The 26706-nt window shown below is 35.8% G+C and overlaps 2 protein-coding genes and 1 long non-coding RNA gene across 8 annotated transcripts; 2 read left to right on the top strand and 1 right to left on the bottom strand.

The window, feature by feature from the left end:
- The first annotated feature begins 1876 nt into the window (after nt 1-1876).
- LOC142553490 (auxin response factor 4-like) lies at nt 1877-6842 on the top strand. 4 transcript variants are annotated; one of them, XM_075663779.1, is made up of 12 exons: nt 1877-2707; nt 2820-2876; nt 3177-3362; nt 3448-3532; nt 3599-3689; nt 4026-4190; nt 4294-4413; nt 4515-4590; nt 4671-4833; nt 4943-5691; nt 5795-5985; nt 6316-6842. In XM_075663779.1, exons 1-12 carry the CDS (start codon nt 2327-2329, stop codon nt 6380-6382), a joined length of 2331 nt encoding a protein of 776 aa, XP_075519894.1. In that variant the 5' UTR covers nt 1877-2326; the 3' UTR covers nt 6383-6842. The 4 variants fall into 4 exon arrangements, with proteins under 4 accessions (XP_075519894.1, XP_075519891.1, XP_075519890.1 ...); XM_075663776.1 differs by having other exon boundaries at nt 4671-4740; nt 6302-6840; XM_075663775.1 differs by having other exon boundaries at nt 6302-6840.
- A 3450-nt stretch (nt 6843-10292) lies between these two features.
- Nucleotides 10293-26365, bottom strand: LOC142553489 (E3 SUMO-protein ligase SIZ1). 3 transcript variants are annotated; one of them, XM_075663774.1, is made up of 18 exons: nt 26086-26365; nt 25783-25899; nt 24389-24469; nt 23867-23909; nt 22466-22541; nt 21936-22095; nt 21647-21780; nt 20808-20876; nt 18955-19042; nt 18782-18857; nt 18148-18221; nt 17091-17198; nt 16481-16642; nt 12733-12837; nt 12440-12520; nt 11120-12353; nt 10975-11013; nt 10293-10881 (listed from the first exon to the last, which is right to left on the bottom strand). In XM_075663774.1, the coding sequence occupies exons 2-18, from the start codon at nt 25804-25806 to the stop codon at nt 10871-10873; spliced, it is 2565 nt and encodes an 854-aa protein (XP_075519889.1). In that variant the 5' UTR covers nt 25807-25899; nt 26086-26365; the 3' UTR covers nt 10293-10870. The 3 variants fall into 3 exon arrangements, with proteins under 3 accessions (XP_075519889.1, XP_075519887.1, XP_075519888.1); XM_075663772.1 differs by having other exon boundaries at nt 10293-11013; XM_075663773.1 differs by having other exon boundaries at nt 10293-11013; nt 22466-22538.
- LOC142553493 (uncharacterized) lies at nt 12844-15200 on the top strand. The gene is made up of 2 exons (XR_012821950.1): nt 12844-13949; nt 14054-15200. It is a non-coding gene; the product is annotated as an uncharacterized LOC142553493 (long non-coding RNA).
- Nucleotides 26366-26706: the final 341 nt, after the last annotated feature.

Below are 26706 nucleotides of genomic sequence, written 5' to 3'. Positions count from 1 at the left end.
CTTTCTTTTGCTACCTAAACAAATGTCTCAAAAACAACTTTAAACTTCTACAATTTTTTTTTAAAAAACTAGATAGTGGTATGTGGAATGAATTTTTGTTAATTATTAATCTTATATTTATATGTTTTGAAAATTATTAAACATTTATATAAACACGCAACATGTGAATCGAGACATCAGCATATATATATAATAGATTTGATATATATATTTTATAGTCTCGAGTTTGGAAAGTGGGCTTTGTTATTCGTATCGTAACTTTCTTTCTTGATATCATATTTATAATTCCCAAGTTAGTGATAAATTGTGTTGGCAGAAAGCGAGAGATGAAGGAAAAGAGAGAGTACGACGAAAGCGGGGGAGTGAAACATGGGAACCCACCCTACTTCCTCCCCCCGACAAACGTGGTTCCATTAAAGCATTTCTTTATAACTCATCTATCCCTTTCCCATACTTTCACATAACGCCAATTTTACTCCATTATACCCCTATATATATATTAAAGATGGCCCTTTTTATTATATTTTAAAAAGACAAAAATTTGTGTGAGACAGTTTCACGGGTAAAGATTCGTAAGACCGTCTCACAAGAGACCTAATCTTTTAAAAAACATCAATGGACCAAAAGGACTGATGAGAATTATAATTATCTAGCCATGGATGATATCTTTTGGCATAATGACAAAGGTGAAGTCCCGAAAACTCGTATGATTTTGAGTTCAAATCCTACTTATGTGGGCAGTAAGTAGTTAGATCAGATATGAAATTTATCATATATATCCTTTCCATTTCCTTGATACGCATTGCACATATATTATCTTATATTTTGAAAACTTTTTTTTTTATTCTTATATCTTTATTTGATAATTAGTTCGGATCATCTACGAAAAACGTTAAAAAAACCCAAAAAATAGAAGGTTGATGTTGATGAATATTGAGCGGCAATAACAATGAAACGAATGATGACCAAAAACTTATCTTTAATATTTAGATATACGATTATTTTGAAAAATAATAATTTTGATTTAATATTTTTTTGAGTTAGGTTTTAGTTTTTATATAATTTTTTGAATTTAAAATAAATATTTTTTTAAGATGATATTCGAACTAAGAAACGTCACATCTGAATTCATTTAATATGCTGTAGGTGTGACCTCTGCGAACAGGCTTTTCAAATACTCGTGCGACAGAGATTAAAGTTTGGACATTTCCGCTAAAAGTGGTTGCTCCGTGGCATTCCTGTCATTATATCCAAACTTCAAGGTCAATTAATTTTGAGAATTTTCAGGGATAAATAGTTGTATACGTTTCGTATATCCAGACGTATTATAGGGCGAGCATGTCCTCCAAACATAGATTAAATCTTTTGTCAGTCTATTTCAAAAATTTTTATTTACGAGACGGATTAATTCTATCGATATTCATAATGAAAATTAATATTTTTTCATTGATAACTCTAATAAAGAGATCTATCTTATAAAATATCGTCCGTGAGACTGTCTCACACAAGTTTTATTTATTAAACAACTAATTATAATTAATAATAATACAAAAATATTTATTTGAATAATGAATATTTTTCTCCTTTTTAGAAATTTTTAAAAAAACATAATAATAATAATGATAATACTATAAATAGTTAAGGGAAATTACAAAACGAGTGGGGTTAGCCAATGGCTGTGGGTTCTGTACTGTCTCACCTTGTCCCATCCACTTCAAACAGTTCCTTTATTATTATTATTACTAATAAAAAAGTTTTTTTCCCCGTAAAATCCAAATGACTGTAATATATTTCTCACAAAACTTTTAGTTATATAAACAAATCAAAATAATTTAAATAATTTTTTTTTTAAAAAATTAGATATATTGTCCGGGCATACTAAAAACAGTCACCAAGTCGAAAAGGGGCGCCACTATATTGGCTTATTTTGCCTTTTGCCTCTGTGCTTCCCGAGCAAGTGTCCATGTCTGCTGAAACTGCTCCCTTCTCACATAACTGCCAATGGGGAAGGAATCATACTTTGAATTTCTGTTACTGTTTGATGCCATTTCTTGTATTTGCATCTTTTACGAACAACTAACTATTCTTGGTGTCCATTTTAATTTCATGTGAAGTTAATTTCACTACACTTTCTGCTTTAAAGGCGCAACCTGTATGTGTTCACCAGTTTGAGGCTTTGTGGGAACACCATAACTATCTGAAAAAAAGGAACTTGATCACTTACAGCGCACCTTGATCAGTATAACCGACTCTTTCTTTTTTTAGTGGGTTTGTGTGAGCTTGGGTTTCTGAACAAACGAGAGAAGGTAAAATTCTGGGGGAACTGATGGAGTTTGATCTGAACCATGCTTTGAGTGAGATAGAGAAGAATACATGTGAAGAAAATGGAGGAAAATGTGATATTGGAGGGTTTGGTGGTTGTCTTCAACGCTGTTTATCCACTTCAACTTCGTCTTGTTCTTCAAATGCTGCATCAGGTTCCAGCTTCCCAAGTTCAGAATCTCATAAATCATCACTGTACGCAGAGTTGTGGCATGCCTGCGCAGGCCCACTCACCAATTTGCCTGATAAAGGGAGTGTGGTGGTGTATTTTGCTCAAGGGCATATGGAACAGGCTGCTTCTGCCTTGCCTTTTCCGCCATTGGAACTGCCCACTTTTGATCTCCCTCCGCAGATCTTTTGCAGGGTTGCGGATGTTCAGCTACTTGTAAGTTGTTTAGATTCATTCCTAACACCCTTTTGGTTTCACTCTATATGGTAATTTCTTCCACTCTTGTATTACGAGTTTGCCTTTTTCCTTTTTGTTTTGTCTCGAGTAGGCTAACAAAGAAAATGACGAGGTCTACACTCAGCTTACCCTACTTCCTCTACAAGAGGTAAGGATAATTGGTAATTATACTGCTTTAATTGTTTTAAATCTTCCTCTCGATGTTATTTTATTAGGCATCTTCCTCTCAATGTTGAGCGTGCTTAATTGGTGAATATCTTGTTCCCTCTTACCAGTGACCATTGTTTCTTAATTCTTGATTACTTCGTCTTTTTTTGAAGTTATTGTGGATTTTCTTTAAATTTATTGTTCTATAAAATATATTTTCAAGTCATTGTTTTCCTGCGCTAAATTTAAGTTTGGTTAAAGCTCAATTTCAATTCTTGATACTGTCATGGGATTCATTTAGCTGGTAGGTCTAAAGTTGGAAGGAAAGGAGAAAGAAAACGCAGGAGTTGCAGAGGATGAGAATGGAGCTTTTCCCTTAAAGTTGACGTCCCACATGTTTTGCAAAACTCTTACTGCTTCCGATACTAGTACGCACGGAGGGTTTTCGGTTCCTCGTAGAGCTGCTGAAGATTGCTTTCCCCCTCTGGTACAAATCTTTTGCTTAACATGAATACTCTAACAAGTTCTCATTGTTTTTGCAAGATTCGAGTGAATTTCAGTTTGCATTGTAGGATTATAAAGAGCAAAGGCCCTCACAAGAACTCAAAGCCAAAGATCTTCAAGGAGTGGAATGGAAGTTCAGACACATTTACAGAGGTATGAGTTTCGATTCTATCTATGGTTTTATGTAGAAAATCATGACAAACTGGTTTTAAATCGCAGGCCAGCCAAGGCGGCATTTGCTTACAACAGGGTGGAGTATTTTTGTCAGCCAAAAGAATCTTGTATCGGGAGATGCAATATTGTTTCTGAGGTACATTTTCATCGAAACACAGGACTTCTGGATCCACGCATATTCGCTATACATTTTACGCGTGTGAAATCCTTAGTCCTGTATTCTTAAAAGTATAATTAATTGAAGAAATCAAATGACAGTTCTGATTCTTGCAACAATATACACTTCATTCTCAATGGTTTTGCTCAGTAGTCCATTGGCACCCAAAAAAAAATCAAGGTTTTGGAGATAGGTTCTTAATCCTCTTTATCAAGGCATTCATCTAATCTTGTCCGTTGTGATGAATTCATATTAGCGGAAATAAACAGTCTCATTTTAATTAGTCTTTTGAATGCATCTTATGTGATAATGTAGGGGAGAAGATGGAGACCTGAGATTGGGGATTAGAAGAGCCGCTCGACCAAGAAACGGCCTTCCTGATTCCATCATTAAAAATCAGAATTCTTATCCCAATGTCCTTTCATCAGTAGCCTATTCATTATCAAGCAATATCACATTTCATGTTTTCTATACTCCTAGGTACTATAACGTGCAAATATATTTGAAATAAATTTCTCTGATAGGTTGTGTTTTCATGTTATCCCTTGTGGTTGTAACGGATTATGTTACACATATGACGCAGGGCAAGCCATGCTGACTTTGTCATTCCCCATGAAAAATACGTGAAGTGTACCAGAGGCCAGATACCTATTGGAATGAGATTCAAAATGAAATTTGACTTGGATGATTCTCCGGAAAGAAGGTCCCTTAGACTGCAGATTAAGACCTGAGATGTTTTGTCTTTTTGGTGCATTACTATGTAATATATAAATATACTTAGAAGAAGCATCTTTGATCCTGCAGGTTTAGTGGAGTTGTGACTGGAATCAGCGACATGGATCCTTACAGATGGCCAAACTCAAAATGGAGAAGCTTGACGGTATATTAAGATTTTACTTAATATCACAACTTCCATTTTCCATTTACATGACATGATTGCTACTGCCATATAACTTTTAGGTTCGTTGGGATGAAGATATTGTGAGTAATCACCAAGAACGAGTTTCTCCGTGGGACATTGAATTCCCAGGTAATTTTGCGCCTCTGAGCATCCAATCCTCCCCAAGAATCAAGAAACTGAGGTCAAGCCTACTGGCTACCCTAGTTGGGGGCCCAATAGTTGGTATATAGTTTTCAGTTTGTTTTTGGCTTTTGCACTGCGTTATTAACTCTCATTTGGTTTATCCAACTTCATGCACGACCTTGAAAATGCCGGGTTTTCTTCTATGCAGATGGGGGTGCTCGTTTTGACTTTGGGGAGTCTACAAGATCCTCTAAGGTCTTGCAAGGTCAAGAAAATGCAACTTTAGCATCACCCGTTTATAAAAGTGACAGGATTAACCACCAGCTCGATTTTGAAACTCATCCTGCGGCAACAAATCTTATATCAAACAAGATGAAAAAAATTAATTACACCGAGTTTGTCAGAAATCGGGCTCTTTCCTCTTTCTCGGGCTTTCTGCAATCCAGTTGGTCACCTGAGGTTTTGCAAGGTCAAGAAATTTTCTCACTGAGATCTCTAGCTGGTAAAAATGATACAAATCTCGGTGCTTGGTCCAAGCCTGAACTGGGTGGCAATATTTTCGACGCTGATCAAAATCCTCGACCTTGTTTTTATCCTCTAGCTTCCGAAGGTTCTAGACGCATGCTGTTTCCGCAAAAGGGCGCCTACAGAGCCAGACAAGGCCCTCTTATGCTTTCCAATTTTTCCAATATTCAGACCGGAGATCTCTCATTAGACCCGACCTCCATTTTAAGTGGAACTTCAAAAGACATAGGAAATGTGCCACTTCTCTCAAATGAGCAGAGGGCGGCAGATGTTATATCAGCACCCCCCACTACAATAATGCACCTCAAAAAAGTGAATGATGAAAATAAATTAAAGGATAAGGTCCCAGAATGTAAACTTTTCGGGTTTTCACTGATGGACGATCATGTTTCATCTAATTCCCAAGGACCAAGCAAGAGGAGCTGCACAAAGGTAAAACTAAACAACCGACATTCAAATAACCTTTATGCTCGTTTTGAGAATCTACGGCTAATTTTTCGCGCACACACACACACACACACACACATATATATAGGTTCACAAGCAAGGTAGCTTGGTGGGGAGAGCCATCGATCTCTCAAGACTACAAGGTTATGATAACCTGTTGACAGAACTTGAAAGATTGTTTAGCATGGAAGGACTCTTGCGTGATTCCAATAACGGGTGGCGTATTTTATATACAGACAGCGAGAATGATATGATGGTTGTTGGTGATGATCCATGGCAGTAAGTTCCAAACAGGATAAACATATATATTTTCCTTTAAACGTTTCTATTAACCATCAAAATCAACTCTGTTCAACTTTTAGACTAGAGCTTCCATGCCAATGAAGCCTGTGGGATCACAAGAAGAAACGAAAATGTTATTTTCCTCATCATTGCTAATTACCTTCTGAGTAGTTAATTAGCAGTATAAACTTGGCATCACTAATGGTAAAAGGCATCATTCTGATGCTTTTTCGCTATTCGAACACAACATTTTTGGATTGGTCACTTACCATTTCAAATGTTAACTTTTGTGGGATATTCAACTTAACCGCAGTGAATTTATTGAAGTTGTTTCAAAGATCCACATATACACACGAGAGGAAGTGGAGAAACTGAGCATTGGAATAAACAGTGATGACACTCAAAGCTGTTTGGAAGAAGCACCACCCATGACAGATGCATCTGGAGGCCAGTTGGATTCTTCCGCAACTCTTGTTGGGATGTGAATTATGGGTTATCGAGCTACAATGCCTGCTGTACTTTTACATGCTGCTGAGTGAGTTTTTCTGTGTCCATTCAGTTATCGACTATGCGCCCGTGTTATCGTCATGTGAACTTAATTATAATGAGTCCTGTACAATGGTCACATTGTGCGGGTTAATGAGGTGGTTTCTGTTGAAATGTGTCGATCGTTGTAATGAAATCTTGATTTCTGAAAAAAGAAAACCAGCAGTGGTCTCAAGCTGTCATGCAAAGAATGACAACGATAGATAGGTTGTTTATGTGTCAATTGTTAGCCGTCTTTTTGATTCAGGATGGGATCGAAGTGGCATTGTTTGTTCAAATCGTATGCAATATTTGTTGTTTACATCTGTGATTCTGTTTCATTTTTTCCATGTACTGATAGAATATTTTCCATATGTCTCGTGCAATGCGACAGAGTGAGAGAGCACAAAATATTGCAAATGTCTACTTTGAACAATAAACATCTCTAGTGATCCATCAACTGTATATAACTTTGTTGGGAAATTATATCGAAGCGATACAGATCACGATGATAATATAGTACCGAAAAATTGCGAAATAAAATAATCAACAAGAACACAAAGATTTACGTGGTTCACCCAAAAATAGGCTACGTCCACGGAGTAATGCAACTTTTATAAACAAGTGTATACACCAATACACTCAATATTTCTTACTCTCAACCCGAGTATACCGAGAAAATAATTTCTCTAACTCACACAAGAGAATTCCCGCACTAAAAAAAAAATACACTTTTTTATGCACTCTCTTTTTATCAAAGCTGAAAAACTATTGATTTTGGGATACAATAACCGAAAGAATTGAGCTTTATTTATAACTAATTTCCTCGTTCAATTTTGAAACTTTTTCGATGATGGATAAGTGGGAAAATATGTTTTCTTATTATTTTATTTAATGTGGGCCTCACCCTATTAAATTAAATCTCACCTAACAAACTTATCCAAACAACCGGAAGAGGAAGAGGTTCGACATCTGAATATCTAGATCAATCACAAAACATATTTGCCAGAAATAGAAATCTTCCACACTGGAGTTTTGTGATTACCCTATCCCCGTGATTTGTAGAGACAAAAGAGGTGGTTAAATAAATATGACACTAAAATTTATAATCTTCATGTTTTCCGTCAAAAGCTGTCAACAAAATTGTCAAACCACTAAGAGCATCCGCATTGGTGGGTGTTATAACACCCACCACCTCATCAAAAATCGTGGGGTCCACATGCCACATACACATTACATTAACACATTTATTCTCCCACATTCATTTTAACATTCACACTCATTATTTGTGGGTCCCGCTGTTCACTCATTCATCTTACTCTTATTTTACATTAAATAAATTCAATTTCAAATTTTTTAAGAAATTTAAATTATTATTATTTTATATTAATAATAATTTGTTTTTATATATTCAATACGTAAAATAATTTAATTTTATGAGTGTCATTTACTTAAAATTAAAAATTTATTATAAACCTAAAATAAAACGGTACAACATATAATAATAAATAACACTTGCATAAAAATAAAAGAAAATAAATTAAATTTAATAGAAGATGCAAAATACTAATTCAAGGATTGTTGTTGTATTGTGACCAAATATGTTCAACTAAGTCGGCACGAAGTTGGTGATGCACATGAGTGTCACGTATTTCGGAATTTGTTCGGAGATATTCATGAAATCCTCGGTTTGAGCCCTGGACGGGTTGTGCGGGTTCGTCACCTTCATCGTTGTACCAATTTGTCACGTGAACCCCCTCATCTTCGACAATCATGTTATGTAAAATAATGCATGCTAACATAATATATTTTAACTTTTTTCTGTACCAATAACGAGCTGGACCTCTGACAATTGCACATCGAGCTTGGAGCACCCCAAATGCTCGTTCAACATCTTTTCTTGCAGACTCTTGTCTTTCCTTAAAAAGCCTCCTCTTTGGATCCTCCGGGCAAGGAAAAGCCTTAACGAAAGTGGCTCATTCCGGATATATTCCATCTGTTAAATAATACCTCTTCGTATATTGAGTCTCGTTTACCATGAAATTAATCTCTGGTGCATTTCCTTGCAAGACGTTATTGAATATGAGAGATTCGTACAACACGTTAAGATCATTACGTGAACCGGCGACACCAAAGAATGCATGCCATATCCACAAGTCTTGAGACGCGACCGCTTCAAGCACGATTGTCGGTGACCTATGGCCTCTTGTAAACTGGCCTTTCCAAGCAACCGGGCAATTTTTCCATTCCCAGTGCATGCAATCAAGACTGTCCAACATTCCAGGGAACCCGTGCCTTTCATCATGCATTTGAAGAAGACGTTGAACATCATCAGCATTTGGCCTTCTCAAATATCGATTACTAAATAGTTCAACCACATATCCGCAGAACTTGAAAAGACACTTGATGGCAGTTGATTCACCCATGCGTAGGTACTCGTCAAGATGGTCGGCCGAGACTCCATACGCCAATTGACGAATTGCAGCCGTGCATTTTTGTAGTGGTGACAAGCCTTTTCTTCTCGCAGCATCGTCCATTTGCTGAAAATACGGTGAACGATCCTCAAGTGCATTCACTATTCGAAAGAATAACTCTCTTCGCATGCGAAATCGTCTTCGAAATATTTGATCTGGATACACCGGGTTTGTGGAGAAATAATCGTTGAAGAGCCTCGCATGCCCGGCTTCACGATTTCTTTGGATGAACCTTCTTCTTCGCCGCATCACGTTATTACTTTGACATGATTCAACTATTTGTCGACTTTGTTGAAGTATCAATGACATTAGCTCTTTCCCCGGATCATAATCTTCGTCATCAACTTCAACTTGTACTTCGTTTTCACTTGTCGAGCTAGAGGTTGAACTACTGGAATATTGAGACATTTTGGAGTAAACAAATTCAAGTGTATCTGTTTGCCAAATTGTATGTTTGTAGAATAAAGAATTGTATAATACAATGTGTCTATTTATATTGAAATTTGCAACGGCTATATTCCAACGGCTATTTTGCAACGGCTATTTTGCAACGGTTATATTCACCAACGGATACTTTAAACCAATACATAAAATAAGTAACAACGTTTAGCGAACCGTCGCTAAATGTCCAATTTCTTTGGACGTTAAAATAATTCAAAACACGTGGGGCTCGCGTGTCAGCAAATCGACGACGGTTTCTATAAAGCAGTCGCTAATAGCAAAGGGTTTTTTCAAAAACCGTCGCTAAGTATATCCGCTGGAGGAACTTGGCAATAGACCTGCTTATTCAAACATCATGATATCAGATCCCACTCCTTATTTTGAAGAATGGATGATGGACTTCCCGTGAAATATCTCCAGCTCTCTTGGTGCCATCATGAGATTAATAATCAGTGACCCGAAAATCTAAAGCCGGGTACAATAATTTCTTACTAAATTAATTTTGAAATTTTCTATTTTTATTAGATTTCATTATCCATTTATAGCATTGGCTTCGCTTTGCTCGTGTGATCAGATGAAAAATTGAAAATAAATGATAACATAGATAGTTTTTTTTTTAATTACAATTATTGTAAAATTTAAGTCAAACTCGAGAATCATGCATCAACGTTGAATCTTGTCTTTCGTACCAAATGGTGCCTAAAAGCCGACAATAGTTATCATTGGCACTCATGAAACGGAACAATTTGGACCGACCTGGAAAACCCAACCTTGTACCAGATTCAACCGAACCAAATAACAAGGAAGGATATGTAACATGGTAATTCTATCATCGGACTCGAGTTCTTTTATGCCAACAGAATATAATTCACCTGAGGTAAACTTGATTGACCGAATAGCTAAACACAAATACTCCAACATCCACTAGATTTTTAGAGCATCACATAGCAGATATTATTACCAGTATAATACATATATATCTATATGGAAATGATTTCTATGTTATGAAATATACAGGCTACAATCTCCTTAAGACCACAAGGGAACATGCTTCCCCAACCAACGCCTTCCCGCTAACTTAAAAACAAAACTAGATGAAAATTCTTTCCCATTTTCCAAATAATGCAACTGTCGAATATACAATTTAGTAGCACTAGACCTGAAAATCACCAAGAAACCTGGCCAAAATGATGAATGCTAACATGTTTGTGTAGATATATCCTGCCTGGATACAAATTATTCCGGGACCTGATATCAGCATGATGAGTCTTATAGCGGTAATAAATGCAGTTAGCACTTTAATACCAACTCGAAGCAAGAACGAGTCCTGAATCATTTTGGAAAACATCTTCTCCAATTGGGGGCGTCTGACAGCATTCTGCAGAACTTTTTCGATGCAGATGGTTAAAAGATGTTTCCCTTAAATACGCCACTTGATGGCTTTACTCCGATTCTGAATCAATAGATAGATATAATCTAGGTCTTACAGAACGTCTTTGGCGAGGAAATGAAAAGGGACTATCTGATCTTTCTCTAATTGTCTTACCAGACCTATCGTCGTTGTTCATCGCAAGCAACAAAGATGCTGCACATAAAGAAAGGAAAAATTAATGGCAGAGGCAGGGTGACAATTCTACAAATGGATATCAAAATCGAACCATAAACAACTAACAGAGAATTCAATGACATACCCGTGTCTGCTAGTGAACTAAGGGCACCATCCTTTGATTTTAGTTGCTGTCTTCGTCGCAAACCGTTATCGGTTGCAGAATCAACCTGACCAGCTGCACCACCATCGCCCAGCCTAAGAGAAATCCAGTCCTCGTTACGAATGCTACCATGTGAATGGTCTTGATGGTCTCTCATATTAGACTGCGCCACAGGTGTATCAGATGGCCTTGTGGGGAGAAATATTTGAAGCGAAGGATCATTTCCATTGACCGCCAAAGGATTATCCAGTAAGCCGTTATTTATATCTGAATGCTGAGCAGTAGACTCGGGGACGAAGGCTGAGGGTCCCATGCCGGTCTCTGCGGCGGCCAATGCAAAGTCATTCATGGTGGATGAACAATTAAGAGAACCATGCTGAATGTCCATTAAAGGATCAGGAACTTCTGCATCAGAATCGAATAACTGAAAGCTAGGGACTCCCTGACTAGTAGAAGGCAACGACCAGATATTGATCCCAAAGTCATCATCGTTTGGGCTGTAAAGGCCGAGGCATGTACCTCCACCATTATCAAGGTTTGTATTATCATAATAAGAATCAGGAATTGCATCTTGTGGACCTGTAAATGGGGCTCCACCAGCATCTGACATAGAATTATTGTAAACTACTTCAGAAGGTATTAACGGCGTAATTTCTTCATCTGAATCACTGAGTACAATAACTTCAATATCCCCAGCTGGTGCAGAAGGATTTCGGTCATTGAATCCACTTGATGGGTCAATGTTCAAAGAAAAAGATTCATAATCAATGCCATTGGCTGTGGAAAAATCAAGGTTTCCACCACCATCTTGGTTGACGCTACCATCCTCGCCATCCCTGCCACTTCCAGTGGCACTACTGCTCATTGGAATTACATTTTGAATCAGAGTTTTGTTCCCAAAATTTTCTTGGAACCTATTTTCCAGTGGGATCCCATGCATTCCATCAGGTTTGTTGAGTTCCCACAAACCATTTTGGTTTTTTTTAATACCCAGTTTCAGACCAGCGTGATTATCAGAACCAACTTCCTGTTTGATTGGTTTAAAGTCAGGTTTCGGTTTTGACTCATTCTCCATGGAGGCAGCACAGATGGTACCATCAGGCAAATGCCATAGCCCAAGCTCTCCAAGACCTCTACAATCGCCATCTGCCTTTACACGCCAAGAACCATCTGGCTTCACCTCAATCTCCGTGACATCTTCTCCACAAGTTCGCATCTATAAAATAAAATTAGAAGGCATAGCATTCATAAGAAAAGAATAAAAAAGAAATATTCATCATCGAGGCACAATGTAGGTAATACCTGAGATGTGATTCTATTGAAATATGGGTCTATAATAATTTTCTCCAAAGAATAGTTCTTCAAACAAATAGGGCATTGCCACTGGATCCAGTACAACAACAATGGAACATAAGTGAGGAAGAAGGGCAAGATACAATATTTTAACAAGCTGTAAAAGTTAGATGACCATAAAGATATATGTTACTACCGTAGAAATCAGTTACGTGATATTCACAAAAATAGGAATTCAACTACTAGACAAGAAAATCTGTTCAGGAAGGCTAAATATATATATATGGCATCATTTTACTTGCCTTCCTAGAGCGTTGGTTCATTTCCACGAGAACTTCAAGATCAAAACAGCCCATATGCACACAGGGCTTAAATCTTCCAGCAACCTTCATTCTTAAACCACTCATCTGAAGAATGCACGCACACCAATACAAATTCTAATCAGGTAGGAGAAATAAGCTCAACAAGGTAGTTTTTTTTGAGAATGCATAATCAGATGCACCGACCATACCCTGATTTCCATCAACAATTTAGATGAAGACAAGTCAAGAAACTCAACAAAAATATTCTTGTATGGAACAAATCAATGACTGTTAACCAAAAACTAATTTAAATAACATATAATATTTAAAAAAATCAAATGGAATTGTATGATGTAGCATCGACAGTGACAAAATTGACACTTAGTTGATTCATGCGCAAGTAAAAGATGATGATATTTGTATCCATAGATGTCTTAACTTATAAGGGATGTTGCAAAGTCACAAAAAGCTAAATTTAGAGCATATTAATTGCAATAAGAAACAAGATTCGATCTAGGTTAAAGACGTTAGACCTATTAGTCTTACCACTAGTTCATGTGCAAGGATGAAGAAAGTTTTGTCATATGCAATATCAGAATCTCGGAATGCATTCATTGAGGGGAGAACACTTGAATGTTGTCTTGTGGAAGAAGGAAGGTGGAAGGTGGAAGGTGGAAGGGGAAGAAGGGGCGGGTTTTGAAGGTTGATTTTGAAAAAGCATATGATAATGTGGATTATAATTTCTTGGATTTGTTATTAAGGTAGAACGGTTCGGTGAGAGATGGAGAAAGTGTATCAAGGGTCATGTCTCGAATGTGTAATTTTCGATTATGATTAATGGGAGACCAATGGGTAAATTTCATGCACAGATAAGGATTATATAAGGGGATTCTCTGTCCCCATTTTTGTTCAACATGGTGGTGGATGTGTAGGAGAGGCTGATTGATAAGACCAAGGCCATGGACTTAATTAGAGAGATGGAGGTTGGGAGAGATAAGGTAGAAATAACTCATATTCATTTTGCAGATGACACTTTTCTTTGTCAAGAAAGAGAATCGTGTCTGATTTTTGGTGGAAGTTGTGAGGTCATTTTGTAAAATGCCAGGGTTAAAAATCAATTTGGAAAAAAATGTTTTGTTGGGTCTCCATTACAAAGAATAAGAAGTAGAAGAGTTAGCTCAGCAAATTAGGTGTGATACATAGAAATGGCCAATTAAGTATTTGGGGTGCCTTTAAGAGGAAATCCATTAAAAACCGATTTGACTAAGCTGTCAAAGAAGTTGACAAGTTGGAAGAAAACATTTATGTCAAGAGGGGGGAGGTTAACGTTGATTGCAACCGTTCTGAATGTTTTACCGATGTATTTCATGTCTCTTTTTAGGGTACCAAAGGTAAAGCTGAGGTGATAGAGAAGATATGTGGGATTTTCTTTGGAATGGAGTTGATGGTGAATCACAGTAGTCTGGTTGCCTGGAAGCAGGTGTGCAAACAAAAAAAATAGAGGGGGTTGCGTATCGAGAATATTTGTTTGAGGAATAGGACCATGTTGGGGAAATGGTAGTGGAGGTTTTAAGCAGAAGACGGGACATTGTGGAAAAAATTATAGTGAGTAAATACGAGTTACAAGATAATGGATGAGATGCGGTTTTAGCAAGAAACGTGGCGTTCAGATGCCCGTGGAAGTTTATTTCTAGATCTTACTAGACTTTTCATCAATTAGCGACGACGGTGGTTAGTGGAGGTACCAAGGTCAGGTTTTGGGAGGATAGAATGTGGGGGGATTCTTCCTTTCAGGATCTTTATCGTCTTTATTTCATCTTTTTTCAGTTCATAATATTCCTATATCTCATTTTGCTTTATTTAATAATTCATCATCTTCCCCGTCATGGGACTTCCATTTTCGGAGGGTTTTGAGAGATGATGAGTTGTGTGAGTTAAGTGTGTTATTAGGAGATTTAGTTAGAATCAGGTTGATTGAAGGGGTAGATGATGTCCAAGTGTCGGGTGAGGATACGTCAGGTCTCTTTTCAACCAAATCTTTCTTTGAATCTATCTTTTCGAGCAGTAGCTTTCCCGGTTTTCCATTTTATAATGTTATTTGGAAAGCTCCAGTTCCAACAAAGATTCAAGTATGCTCGTGGACAGCGGTTCTGGGTGAGTTGCCGACCTCATAGATAATGCAAAAGAGATGGTCCACGTGTGCTCTGTGCTAATTGGTGTGTGTTGTGTCGGAATGACAGGGAGACGCATGATCATATGTTAATTCATTGTACATTCACAAGTGGGTTGTGGGCGAGAGCGTCAGAAAAACTGAGATTGGTTTGGGTGGTGCTGAAATCAAAGCAAGATTTATTCGAAACAGATCTTGGACAATTTCTTGACAAAAGAGACGGAATTTTTTGGAAAGCATTGGTTAATGGCATATGTTCGTTTGTGTGGGTAGAGAGAAATATATGAATTTTTAACAACGCTGAAGATACGAGAAAAGAGTTCTAGGAAAATATCAAGATCAAAATACGAACTTGGCTTGGATCTCATGTACACTTTCAGAATGTCTCAATCTCAAATTTATTGAGAGATTGAACTATTGTATATTATTGATAGGGCCAAGTCTTGTCTAGTATTTTGTCGTGAGTGCATTATTAGTTCGCTTATTGTTATTAAAAGCTATTAAGTATTTAATAAAATATTGTTTCTTATAAAAAAAAATTGCAATAAGAACCCAGAAGACCTTAATATCTTATCGATGTGATCTCATTCATATGAATGCAGTTGACCGTGAAATTTTAAAATGCCAAAAGACGTAGCAAATCTATAGACATCCTCTTTATCAAGTTTTCCAGGCCTGAAAGCAACATTCAGCAAAGAAATGCCTGATCTGATGTACAAAAGTGCAGAAAAAGTTTTCTCCATGACAAACCACAAGAAGGTGTGTTTGGTTTTGTTTCCAGAGGTTTGGTTTTGGAGAACAAATTTTTGAAAATGTATGGGGAAATCAAATGAATGTTTTGGTTTTGTTTTAGGAAAAAGCAAAAAAAAATTTACTATAACAGTCAAATCGTGTAACTTTTGTCTAGCTATTTATTTTTCTATATTATACGTGTAAACAATAATTGTATAAGACATTGTACTACTATATAATATAATATAATATAATATTTGGGTGTTTCTCGGGAGAGAAGAAAATTTGAATTACGATAATTATTATGGTGGGAGATGTAAAAATGAGTTTTCAGAAAATAAAAAAATGAGATAACAGCGTCTTTGTTCTTATTTTATAAATGGGAAAACTGATGTTTGGAAACAAAACCAATCAATCAATTGATCCAAGGATTTTCAGTACCAAAATGGGATGGATCATGGATGCATTCACTAAGTTCCAATCAACTTAATAAGAAATAAATGCCCACAACTTAGAAAAAGAGGCTACATTACTTACAGGAAAACACGACAAACAAAACAGAACACATAAAAAGTCTCCTAATTTAAATTATGTCCTTTATTCAGAACTACAATAAAAAAATGGAAACCAACAGTAATCCTACTCTAAGATCATCAAAATTACCAACTACCAAAAAAAATTACTGGGATACATATAGATACAAGACCAGAGCACAAAATTGTAATAGTTGATACAAAAAGTAAGGAAAATCAGCATAAATAAAAATAATTTGTGATTAAATGGTGGGGGAGGGGTTCTTTAAATTTACTGATCAGGAGCAAATGCAAAAAAGACTAAACTACTTACAGGACACCGAAGATTGACAGGAATAAAATCAGCAACAACTTCAAGATCACTGTCACTATCAGCATTTTCTGTGGTATCCCCACCACCAACACAACGACGAACACGGGTCAGTGCATCCTCAAATAGCTCACCTTCAGCCTCTTTTGGAATCATGCTTAGGACCTAAGAAAGCGATGGTCAATGTGCTATTATGTCAGCCAATCACAAAAACAGAAACTAGAACAGAAACGCCGAAAAATCACAATTTTTGTTTTGAAGAAATTCAATCATCAGAATGCAATCATACAAGGTAATGTGCAATCAATCAAATAATTGAAGAACACGAAAAATTTATAGTGAAGACCTACAAAATCTTTGTAAACAATGGCGCTACCACACACCAAAACAAAGGCCATTTATAAATAAACAAGGATACATAACTGTTTATAAATCGCACAGATGGAAGTGAACTAAAAAACGCGATAAGCACATCAGAAAGTCTTGATGATGAGAATCAGACCAGGAAAATCAGAAAAAAAGTGAAATTATCTCATGAATTAATCAAATGATAATGACACAAAAACGATAAAAAAAAAAGTCCAAAATAAAGAGTCCCAGAAGATTAACTAACATGTTGCAGGGTACGCCGCTTTACAATTCTAACTCCCACACAAAATAGACGAGCATCACAGCCTGTCACGGTTATATTATTTATTCCGTCTCTTGTGCATGGTGTAATCTACATAAAAACATGGTTATACTAATAATAGCATAAAAATAAACCAGTGAAAACAGAAAATCCAGAAAAAAGGAAAAACATAAAAAAGGAGTAATAAAGAGACAACCAAGCAAAACTGATGTGGAGTGATATTATTCTCATTCTGTGGATAAATTTTGAGATGAGTCCCATCATAACAATAATGTGAAGTTTCTCTCTTTTATTAGAACTCAACAAAGTTTCTGTATACTGAACCCAATCAGTTAACGAAGACGAATACAAATGAAATATTAATTAATCCATGTATTGAAATTGTTGAGGAAAACTTGGATTTGAATTTTCTGGTATTCAAAAAGAATAAGCTAAAATGACAGCAGATGGGTTCTACCCCGAGTAGTTGGCTCTTCTTTACGGAAAGGCATGCTTTGGCAGACTGCTTCCCAGATAGATGTTAAAAGATGAAATTTTTTTTGGAACATATGCCTCAAAATAAAGCACAAGATATATTTTGTAAAAAGAAAGCCTCGTGATAGATGAAGTTCTACCCTGAGTGATAGGCTCCTCATGGAGGAAGCTTTTCTACACCTAGGGATTTACAACTAAGTAGTTTAGACACTTACTTTTCTTTATTCATCGCTTCCACAATGTCTCACACACACACACAAAAGTTAGATAGCATTTTATTTTTTTATGCTAGTTGCTACTGCCATGTCCAATGGGGGTTATTGTAAAGGACGTCCGAGCAGCATGCTCCTTATTTCCACGTCTCACAGTACAGCACATCAATTTATGATATAATTTATTTTATTTTCTTTTATTTTCTTTTTAATGATATCCCCAACCAATGAAAAATATTGAACAGCTTTGGCTGAATGTGCTTGAAATTATGATTGTCCATTAACAAAAGTAAGAGACGGTTTCAAAGTTTGATAAACAGTTATAGAAACTTGTCAAGAAACTGAAAACTTACAACTGGCCCATCATCTCGACCATTTGCTCCAAGTAGCTGAGAGCCAGGTCTGTTTATTGCTCTCACCGGTACACCTGTGAGGTTAAATCAAAAAATGGTTATTTAAATAAATAAGAAACGTGAAAGAACATAATAAAGACAATTGGTTGTGTTCAAATTTGAAAAGTATACATCAGAATATACCGTAGGTACTTTGTCTGTTTGGACGACCAACATTAAAGAATTCAGTCATTTGTCTGTTTCAGACTTGATTAGGGACTGGAAATTTGTTTTTGCATGAAATTATTAGTGTGATGTTTTCCTCGGGTTTATAACCCATTGTGCGGATTACTCATCCGCTTATTATGTAAAACTAATTCTACCAATAATAAATAGTCTCTTCTCAAAAAAAAAAAGAATATACCGTAGGTACTTAGCATTTAGCATATACAAGTGATATTTTTTTCATATGTTTTAAAGGACAGAGCATGATTTGCTGCAACGTACACAAAAAAAAGTATCATAGATGTTAAATCTCCATGTGTAAGTCAAAAAACATTTTTTAGCAGGAAATGGATGAAGGGGAAAAATAAACTTTCTGTTATTTAATAAATCATTGTTTTACAAGGTTGAGCAACCTCAGAAGAAGTAATACCATTGACCTGTAGATCCGCATATTGTGGCCACTGCATCCTAAATGTCACCTTGTCATTAAGAAGCATGCACCATGCCTGGTTAATCAAAGCCCAAGTTCAGTATGCAATGAGCATAAATATTATAAACCCGCACAACATAAATTGCTTATATCACAAGGAACCCTAACCAAACCTGAATTTCGTATTCTTGTTTTGACAGCAAATCCTTGTCTGCCCTAGAGAGTTGAAATGTTTTTTCAATGCTCTGGCCAGGATTTGAGCTGGAAAATGTCAAATGTCTATCAGTTGCAGTCAGCTAGCAAAACTTGCATGGCCATATAGCAAACATGAAATTACAATCATAAGCATTAAAACAAAGAGATTGAACCATCACTGAATAAGATCCAAGATAAAAGTTATCTTCAGTGGCAAACATATCGCCAGAATGCAGGTCAAGGCAGAGCCCAAATGCACATCATAAGATAATTGAAAAATGAGTTCACACCAAGAAGTATAAAATGAAATCCAATCTAAGACACACAATTTTGAATCCCACCATTCTAGACTGGCTGCAGTAAACTAATGTACATCAGATATTTGGTGTACACTCTTCAATAATCTTTTCAAATAGCACCAAAACCAAAATCGATGATTCAGTTTCGTTCTTAACTTCTTTTTTCTGAAAATCTGTTTTCTGTCAGGTTTCAATTACATTGAAGATTAAGCTTCTGCTTGGTTTTGCTACATCAAGGGCTGATTAACCAAATCATACCAATAAGTTTTAAAATTTATTTCAGCACATCCAGAAAAGGACAGAGACTTGTAGGGGTAAATGAAACCCAAATATGTTATCACTTGTATGAACTGCCTTGACCCAAATCAAGAATAATGTTAAGATTAAGATTATTTACCCTAAAACAAATACCTAAAATCCAACCTATTTCGGGCATGAAAAATAAACCATATAAGCCCAACAGGTTTACCACTAACTGATTGATTGATCATAACTAAATTGTTTTTGAATGCCACGTTTGGCAAATCAACTCGCTCATAGGAAAACTGATGGCCGTCGAATGGACATACTAATCAATTAAAACCACCTAAAGTGTTACGATAATTTGTGAATTCTTAACGCCAGAATGGCCATATAATCTGGTCCTTGAAAATCTCTAAGCAAGAATAACATATACCAAAAAAGTTAAAAGAAAAAATTACGACACAAATTGTACCAACTTTCTCTATTTCAGGGTTAAAGATTTATTTTGCTGTATGTATTTTAATGTTGGCCAGAAGAAATGGAAGTTGGAAGGAACTCTATATTAAAAATTTGTGACTTTTAACATGATTATCCCACTCTCCGAAATTCAAAGGTGCTACTTCAAAATCTCCCAATTGACAAGCCTAAGTTGGCAATACAAATTGCTAAATACCAATAATCTCATGATAAACCAAGTGTCATTTAGTCTATAAGTTAAAATTAGGAGCCACCACCCAAAAATACAAATTCATGTATAGAAATAAATCACTGACAATTGCAGATGATAAACCAATGCATGATATGGACCAAAAGTTTGTATCATATATTCTCTCACTACATATTTTGAACACGCCAGTCTCTTATGCATTAACTAATAACTATTGCTTAAATTTCAAGGTCTTACACGGAGTTAATAGATAGGCAGAAATTGTAATTTGACTTATGAAAAGTTCTTGGGACATTCAAAAAATGAAATGTTTTAGATACCACTGAAATGGGTAAATATAATGACAATACCACCCAAACAGTAAACATAATGACAATAACACCCAAACAGTAAACATACACAGGATTGGCAATCTGGTAATCTGCAAACAAGTAAATTAAATAAGTGCCATCCATAGACCATAAGATATTAAGATGGAAAACAAAATAGCAGAGATGCGTCAACACTGGAAATTTTCTTTCAACGGATTCCTACATAAATAGGATTGAGCAAATACAATGTCACTTACATCTAATGGTTAAATTTCAAACTTAAGATAAACGAAGGGATACCATCAGCTTACCCATCTGTTGGAACGTTGGTGATATTCAGCTTTGTAGGATAAAGAGGATGTGAAACTGTCACCCAGAAGCTGCATATGTGAAACAACAAAATCCACCATATTACAAGAGACACAAAAACAAAGGAGAAAACAAATTAAGAACAGAGAATTGGGCATTCCTTGACAAATATTAACCCAAAATCACAGGCCAAAATATATATGAAAACAAGAACTTTTTACCAAGTATAAACAAGTCAATGAAACACATTATCAGATGGTGAAAGTCTTACCCTTTCGACCATTGTAACTATACATAGAAATTTTCCCAAAAAAATATTATTCATTTGCCATTGCCAGGTATACCAGACGTAACTGTTTGACCAACGTTGTTATTCAGCATATCACTACTGCAGCCTAGTTGAAAGCACCCACTTGATTCAAAAGCTTGTTAAGCAGCAGAAAAAGATTAATATCTATTTTATCAAAGTTCAGATCTTTAAGAAGCAATCTCTTAGGAAAAGTGTATGTCAAGACACGTTGAACCAAGGAAAGTTAGCATTAGATAATGAAACACTCAAATCCTCGAACAACAGAAAGTTAAGGCAGATTGTAAAAGAGGGAAATTAGGAAACAAATTGACAACAAAGCAAAATTATACCAATGTTTTCCAATTTTTTTTAATAACCGACTTAATAGAAAAGCTACCAAATGAAAATTGAAAATAACAAATAATTAGAAACGTGATATAACATAGAGAAGCAACAAGTTCCAGCAAGAACAATAAGCTAGGAATGCACATAGATAGGACCTGAATTCACATAATGAAAATACAAACAGAAAACATGAAAATAGCCACTTACGGATCGGCCCGACTTAGCCTACAAATTTCACAATAAAAGATCTCTGGAGTATCTGGTAGAACACCCTCAATAGGTTTCTCCGGAATTACCACACATGTTATATGCTGCCAGACATTGCATCTAGGATCTTCACACTGCTTGAGAACGAATATAGTTAAAACATTTGGACAGGTCATTTAGGCTCAAAAAACAGTGGTGGCAAAATCCCCACTGCAGCAAGAAAATTACCATAACAAGAGAGATGAATAGTAAGCCAAGGATAGAAAAATATGCAGCGTGTAAAACGTACCTTGATCATAGAATCAGTTGGCAGCGTGCTTCCACAGAGACAGTGTATCTTCTCTTTAACATAAGATTCTTCAATTTGTTCTTCAGCTTTTACATTTTTACTATTTGAGACACCTTGTGATTTTGATGCCAAGTCCGCTGTACCTGAAACTTGCATTTTTCTGAAAATAACAGAGAAGCGGCATAAAATCAACTATGGAGCAAAGCAGAATTCAAATTCCATTACATTTTCCATAATTTATCATCCACAGGTGTTGCAACTGTCCGACTCCTGAGCATTACCTCCCACACTTTTCCTCTATCTTTCTTTTCATAAATTTCTTATAAATATTGACGCAATAACCACAAATATTAAAGTGAAACACTGAAACTTTACAGACTGGATTGTTTACGATGAAAATACATGAGGAAAATTATGGCTATAATAATGCTCTAAGCAAACGGAAGAAATGTGATATGGAGGACCACTACGATTCTAAATAGTAAACATGTATCTTCATATAATTCTAAGAGAACCAGACATAAAATCACCTGTAAGTGTCATCAACTAGCTTTGCCACTTCCTCTTTTCCAACCGCATTTTTCTTGGCCCACATTACTGAAACTGTTAGACACAACAATAGATTGCATTATGCAAAGCCGTGTAGTCAAAGATTTAAAAAGACATGCAGACTTGTGCATAACATTGTCACAAGTTGTGACACCAAAATATCTCATGTTTCAGCGAAAAGAAAAAAAAGATGCATTTTGAATTTTCGTATGTGAATCTGTAATTTGTTTGTTATTCAAACAAAGTAAATTTGGACAGAAGGGGTTCTAACCAAAACTCTCTTGCACAAAATAGCGTAAGAAATTTTAGATCAAAGCCAAATCTTTGAGAAAGCAATGAATTTATCGAGGATTTCCGTACAGTTCCTTCCCAATGATTATTGTTGTCATTTATTCCGCTTGGCGTTTATGAACATGAAAAATCGTTGATGAACAAACTAATTTGTTCAAGAATTGTGCTAATGATGAAAGGACAAGATTATCAAAACAGACACCAATAAAGAAGATATTACATGCATTGGCTCTCAACATGGAATGACCTTCATGGTTTAACTGTGAAACCAATTCAAGGGAGACAGTTAACATGCCATGAGGGAGCCACATGAAACGTTGAGGAATCAACTTATGAAGATTGGGATTAGTTTTTTTTCTCATGCAAGTATGCTTCTTTTTAATAGGTTTGGCCAAATCCAAGTTAATATAATACCTAAAATGCACACATGTAGACAATCTAGATATACTTAAGCTTCTGATGAAGAAAATTTTTCAGTTCACAAAGTTTTATCTATTTCGAATACAGCAGAATAAGGACATCCCGATACTTGAAAATCAATTTGAGGCCAGAGGAGGAGCTATGATAAGTTAAGAAAATGTTTACTTTGTCTGAATATTAGCAGACAAAAAAATATCATGTATCCGCTCTTAAATATTTAGCATTAGAATTGAAAATTATTTATTATCTGATCAGTTGCAAGTTGCAACAGTAGTGAAAATTAACCCTTTCTATGACAAATTACACAAAAATTGATAGCAAACCTGATACAAGATGAATGCTAAATTATTTCTTATTTAAATATGTTAAGAATGACGTTCGATTATAATGAGACATTGATCACTTCCATCATATGATAAAGTAACTTGGGTATCTATAAACAAAATCATCTTTTTTCTTTACTAGAGCAAGTCTTTTAAGCTGAGGTTAAGTTGACAGAAAACATTTTCAGGCTGCGCCATTTTGACAATCGTAGTTCAAAAAGCCTAGGATGTAAATCACCAGACAAGAAAATAATAGTAACTAATCATGGCAAATAATTCCTTTTAGTTTGCAAGATATAAGCAGGAAAGGAAATTGGAAGAAACGTAAAACAAGGAATCATCATGTACCTCGGTCGTCAGTGAGAATAGCCAATATTCGATCAGCAAGGTCCTGTTCACAACCAATGCACATATATAATTGATGTATTATTCTATTTACTACCAAAAAATGCCTTATTTGATATTTACAAATGTCCAAGAGCTGAAGAGATAATGACATGGATAGTGATGCCATCAACAAACAATGGTTGCACGAAGAAAAAACTCCTTATTTAGTCCAGAAAATAAATTAATTTAAATGATTCAGATTTTCAAAAGCTGAAAAATGGAACACGGAACTTGGAAAACACTTCGATGTATTAGAATTCGCAATAACACGTGATGACCAGATCAAGAAGCTCTCTATTTACATCCATAGGAAAAAAGTCATAAGTTAGGGGAATGAAAACCACAAAAGAAACAAACTGGATATTGAATTGAACCTTCTAAAGTCTGACTTGGCCACAAAATAAGAAAATAAAAAAAAGGTCAAGGGCAGAGAGGCGCAAAACTTCTATAGTAAGAACTCTCCAACATCATCTTTGATCTAACCTGCTTCTTTCCCTGCTTCGAAAGCCCTAGCTGCGTGAGTACATCCTTGAGCTCCTTTATTCGAAAATATGCTAGTTTGTCCTGCGGAAAAATAAAATAAATCAGTTTAACATAAACATCCCCAACTCCAAAATAAAAACAAGCATACGATGTAGATAAATGGAGCAATAATTGACACGATTTCTAGGGAAAAGGAGATCCTAATGTGATGTAGGTTTGGTTTTGCTATATTCAATTTGAAAACTTTTGAGAAGATTTTTGTAGGATTTTTTGATATTTTTGAAATGGTGTTTGGATGGGAATTTTGAAAAATGTCATGGTATGCTTTTTTGAAATGAGTGTAATGATTATATCAAAAATATGAAATATCAATATGACAGGTTAATGTGTAAGAGAGGGAAAAGGTATGATTATGCAGTAGTTGTGTCTTGATATGATTGATTTGAAAATGCAAACTCACAAGTTGATTGAAGACAGGGAAAATCGTGTTTTTCGAAAATTAAGCTCCAATAGACTATTCAATGGGGAAAGATCCACTCCAAATCAAAACGGATAAAGCATATTTTCGGAATCAGGCACTCAGAGTAACTCAAAACTGCAATGAATCAACTATGTAACACAAGATGCAGAGACCATACTGGGTAAAAACATCTATTCTATTCCCTAGAGCCACACACCACCATATAACAGTATAATTAGCAACTATAGATATGGTCTACCTGGGAATCCATCAGAAGTCAATTTTTAGTCAAAACACTAGTAGAAGCAACTGATGAGATAAATTATGGTAGAGACTGTTGTAAAAACAGATTAACTGCATCCCAAGTGGGCTTGCTTAGAAATCTAAGAAATGTACAATGATTCAAACAAGACAGGTTCAGGTCAAGACCTCATTATTGAAGATTTTCTAACTTAATTCACACACAAAAAAGAGTAAATTCAGTTTAGTATCTGATATCACATCAGATCAAAAGCAAAGATTTTGCTCATTGATTAACTTCCATGATTGTAACCATTTTTCTTGCAAACAGCAATTAGCCGGTGCTTGTTTAAAGATGTTATGCATGAAATACTTGGCACCATTAAGGGACGTGTCCTCATTGCTGAAATGGTTCAGTCAAAAAGCATGTGCAACAGCACAACACCAGTGCAAATGTAACCATGAAGCATCAGCAAATGTTGCTTCCACATAAATCATAATTTATTTAAAATTTGCAGTCACTCTGCAACATTTCCAGCATAGCAATCTAATCTAACAGTAATATACATGGCAACCATTGTCACGAGACAGAATAACAGACAAAAAATCGCAACACATTAGCATAAAAAGGAAAATAGGATACAATTCCATTCACTAAGAATCAAACAAAATCCTGAATCGAGACTAAATTTACCCTGCAACTTGCCACCAGGTCCATCCTATTAACCCTTCTGCCACTATGCCACAGCCGACCTCAGCAGAAACAGAAAAAAATCAATTACCCTTCTAGCCCATGCATCTCTCCAATTAGCTGATCCATTCCAAAAAAAAAAAATGGCGATCACATCATCCATATTAATGGAACCAAAAAAAAACATTTTTTCATTACTTCACGCAAAATCAGTAGCATGGTAATAAAGACATGAGAAAATTTACAATTAAAGTATTTCTCCAAACAAATATGGATATATATACATTTTTTTTTTTTGCGAATTACCTGGAAATCTAAAAAATCGAAAGTCCCCCGGTTGTGTGCGCAATTAGGGTTTTGGAGAGAACAAAGTATCCTTTCAGCTGACCCTTTCTCTCACGCATACAGTAAGATTTGTGTGTTTTTTTTTTACCCCAAAATCATCAGCCGGAAAGAGGACTTCACCAAATTCCGGACGTATCGCCGTTTATAATTTCCGGTTAATTCCTGCAAACATGTCCGGGTCTGGATCGACTGCTCCCAAGTCCACGCTCACCAGTTTTAAATTATTAATTAAAACATTTTGAGCCCGTGGCATTTTCTGAACGATCTTTCTTAAATAAAAAAAAAATTGAAAACAATAATTGAAATAGCTTGTTGTACTTTTATGACATTTTGGTACTTTTTCAGTTTCAGAGTCAAAAAGTCAAACGTCCAATCCTCATCCTTACTGATGAAGTACTATTGTGGTCATGTTGTATAGGATTATCCGTTTTTGATTCACAGTGGTCTTCCGATTTAGGGCCACTGAAACCGGCGGTTGGGATACCAAAGTGAACAGTACTCTATGGGATATCGACTAACAGGAGGTGAAACGCATTCCATGTTTGGGGAATGCTTTTCAACTCACTCTCTGCATGAGCCCAT

Source organism: Primulina tabacum, chromosome 8 (genome assembly GCF_025594145.1).
Source record: "Primulina tabacum isolate GXHZ01 chromosome 8, ASM2559414v2, whole genome shotgun sequence".
NCBI classification, from domain to species: domain Eukaryota; kingdom Viridiplantae; phylum Streptophyta; class Magnoliopsida; order Lamiales; family Gesneriaceae; genus Primulina; species Primulina tabacum.
This window is presented reverse-complemented; position numbering and strand designations above follow the sequence as displayed.